Source organism: Triticum dicoccoides, chromosome 5B (assembly GCF_002162155.2).
Source record: "Triticum dicoccoides isolate Atlit2015 ecotype Zavitan chromosome 5B, WEW_v2.0, whole genome shotgun sequence".
NCBI classification, from domain to species: domain Eukaryota; kingdom Viridiplantae; phylum Streptophyta; class Magnoliopsida; order Poales; family Poaceae; genus Triticum; species Triticum dicoccoides.
This window is the reverse complement of record NC_041389.1, coordinates 118147926-118151217: the sequence shown is the minus strand read 5'-3', so window position 1 is coordinate 118151217 and position 3292 is coordinate 118147926. Positions and strand designations below refer to the sequence as shown.

The window sequence follows — 3292 nt, the reverse complement described above, 5'->3', positions numbered from 1 at the left end:
GCCGACGACCCCTCCCTCAACCTCTACCTCTCCGACCTCATCCCGGGCTCGCCCTCCGAATACCTCGACCTCCCCCCGACCCCGCACCACGAGCAGGAGCACCAGAAACCCTCCCCCGACGGCCACGGCGGCGGGGTAGGCGGCGGCGGCGGCGACTCCCCCTCATCCACGCCGGAGGACCTCGTCCTGCCCTTCATCTCCCGCATACTCATGGAGGAGGACATCGACGACAAGTTCTTCTACGACTTCCCCGACAACCCCGCGCTCATCGAGGCGCAGCAGCCCTTCCTCGAGATCCTCTCCGATCCCTCCTCCAACTCCACCTCCGACGACAGCAACAACCGCGCCGTCTCCCCGTGCTCCCCCTCCGACGCCTCCGTCGGCACCGCCGCCCAGCTGCCTCCCACGCCGGCCGCCGTTGACTCCTACGACCGCTTCCAGTTCGAGCCCGTCGACCTCGATCCCGCCGCCTTCTTCGGCGGCGGCGCCAACTCCGACCTCATGAGCTCCGCCTTCCTCAAGGGGATGCAGGAGGCCAACAAGTTCCTGCCCAGTCAGGACAAGCTCGTCATCGACCTGGAGGCCTCCTCTGGCCAGTTCTTCAAGGGCGTCGAGGAGGGCAACAAGTTCCTGCCCAGGGAGGACAAACTCGTTGCTGGGTTCAATGGCCACGCAGCTCCTGCGCCGGCGCCGGTTGTGCTCAGCGTAAAGAAGGAGGAGGCGGTGGATGCGGTCTCGGCCAACTCTGGTGGCGGCCGAGGTCGGAAGAACCCTTACCATGATGACGAGCTGGAGCAGGAGGGTGGCAGGAGCAGCAAGCAGAGTGCCCTGGGAGACGACGTCTCTGCACGGGAGATGTTCGACAGGATGCTGATGCCCTCAGACGAGATGTGCATCGTGCAGATGCAGAACCTGCGGATCGCCATGCAGGAGGCGGTGGCCAAGAATGATAGCGGCGGCGGGAAGGGGGCCAATGGCAAGGGGAGGGGCCGGCGTGGTGGTTCCGATGTGGTGGACCTGCGCACGCTGCTCATCCATTGCGCGCAGGCTGTTGCCACAGATGACCGCCGGAGCGCTACAGAGCTGCTGAAGCAGATCAAGCTGCATGCTCGCCCTGATGGCGATGGGACTCAGCGCCTTGCGCATTGCTTTGCGGAGGGCCTGCAGGCGCGGCTGGCGGGCACAGGTGGCCTCGTACACCAGTCGCTCATGGCAACACGCATCTCAGCTGTGGACATGCTCAAAGCTTACCAGCTGTACATGGCAGCCATCTGTTTCAAGAAGGTGTCTTTCCTGTTCTCAAATAGTACAATCTATAATGCCTCCTTGGGAAAGAAGAAGATACATATCATCGATTATGGTATACAATATGGGTTCCAGTGGCCGTGCTTTCTGCGACGGATATCAACAAGGCCTGGAGGGCCGCCGAATGTAAGGATCACTGGTATCGATCTCCCTCAGCCTGGGTTCCGGCCAACAGAGCGGATTGAAGAGACAGGGCGCAGGCTCAAGAAGTATGCCCATGAGTTTAATGTGCCGTTCGAGTACCGGGCCATCGCGACGGCAAAGATGGAGTCGCTCCGCAAAGAGGATTTGAAGATTGATCCTGATGAGGTACTCATTGTTAACTCCTTGTTTCAATTCAAGAACTTGATGGACGAGAGCGTTGTGCTTGAGAGCCCAAGGGATGTTGTGCTCAAGAACATCAGGAAGATGCGCCCCCACACATTCATCCATGCAATCGTGAATGGCTCATTCAGTGCCCCATTCTTCGTGACACGGTTTCGGGAGGTTCTGTTCTACTACTCGGCCCTTTTTGATGTTCTGGACACAACCACCCCAAGGGATAACGAACAGAGGATGCTGATTGAGCAGAACATCCTTGGGCGTGCTGCCCTGAATGTCATTGCCTGTGAGGGTACAGATAGGGTGGAGCGTCCTGAGACGTATAAGCAATGGCAGGTAAGGAATCAACGGGCAGGTTTGAAGCTGCTGCCATTGAATCCAGAGGTCATTGAGCTAGCGAGAGACAAGGTCAAGAACTGCTACCACAAGGACTTTGTGATTGATATAGATCAGCACTGGCTCTTGCAAGGATGGAAAGGGCGCATCCTCTATGCCATCTCGACATGGACGGCAAACGATGCTAGCTCATAAATTTTAGCTGGCGTTTTCACTTGGCAATGCTTATAGCTCTAGTTATGTCAATATAATGTCTGTGTGTTGTGTATGGACCATGGTCTAGTTAAGTAACCTTTGATTCAGTGGATGCAGTTTCTTGAGGTACGCCTTTCCTGAATTTGGTGCATATTTGGCATTCCGACATGCAGGTGATTCTGCTCATAGGGCCAATTTGTGCGATGCAGGTCATGAGAGAGATGGGTAGCCCAAGATATATGCATGGTTCTATGTGTTGTGAATTAGATGTTGCAGTCATGTTGCCGCCTGATGCCTAGCTATGTGTAGAGTTTAGACTTTGGTGTCCTGATCTGGATGGATGCTGTTTGCTGAATTTGATATGTGCCTGTGATCAGTCCAGTCAGTTGACCAGGTTGTAATTGACACTAGTCACTGTCTTCTGGGTGCATACTGCACTGTGTCAGGCAGTAAACATTTGTATGAAAAACTTGATGAACCTCGCCTTGGCTAGTTTATTATGTTTTGTACCATGAGAATGATCCTTTCATGCAGGAAACCAAATATTTTGCCCATATTCTGAAGCTGTGACATAGTTCAGCATAAGATTCTTCGTAATTGTGCAGTAAGCAAAGCTGGGTCGGTTGTCCAGAGTTTATTCAGATTGTTTAGCACTTGGCATGGTTGGGATGGGACCTGTCATGGGTTCAGCAAAACCAGGCCACCTCTCTGGTTTTATGGAATCCTGGGAGGCAGGTGACCCAAGGACCTTTTAGTTTTGTTTGCCCCCTTAGACAACAAAATGGACACTTGAATGATACAGCTCATGCCTATGCATTGCCATCTCAATAATTGTGAAAGATACATTAGCTTTAATCGTTCAGTCGGTATGATTTGATTTGTGACGGTTCCATAGACCGATGATCTGGGACATCACATTTCAGTTGCTGGTGTATGGGAAAGTGAAAAGCCGGAATAGATTAGTGCCACACCTGAACCGAATCCCAGGGAATTCTTAACAAGATTGTGAGGATCAAGCGATGCTGAAACAACATGGGGGTAGCACGAGACGTGCAGAGCACCTGGTGCTGCTCCTCCCAGAAAAGATGATTAAGGGCAAAATATGGTTGGACCACATGACAAGCTGAGCAAAACA

The 3292-nt window shown here is 53.6% G+C and overlaps 1 protein-coding gene across 1 annotated transcript; it reads left to right on the top strand.

Moving 5' to 3' along the window:
- The first annotated feature begins 68 nt into the window (after positions 1–68).
- LOC119307719 (scarecrow-like protein 14) lies at positions 69–2700 on the top strand. The gene is made up of 2 exons (XM_037583793.1): positions 69–2283; positions 2367–2700. Exon 1 carries the CDS (start codon positions 211–213, stop codon positions 2155–2157), a length of 1947 nt encoding a protein of 648 aa, XP_037439690.1. The 5' UTR covers positions 69–210; the 3' UTR covers positions 2158–2283; positions 2367–2700.
- Positions 2701–3292: the final 592 nt, after the last annotated feature.

Bases quoted from the DNA above. Each gene is read 5' to 3' on its own strand.
- LOC119307719 (XM_037583793.1), top strand. From the start codon at position 211: ATGGAGGAGGACATCGACGACAAGTTCTTCTACGACTTCCCCGACAAC.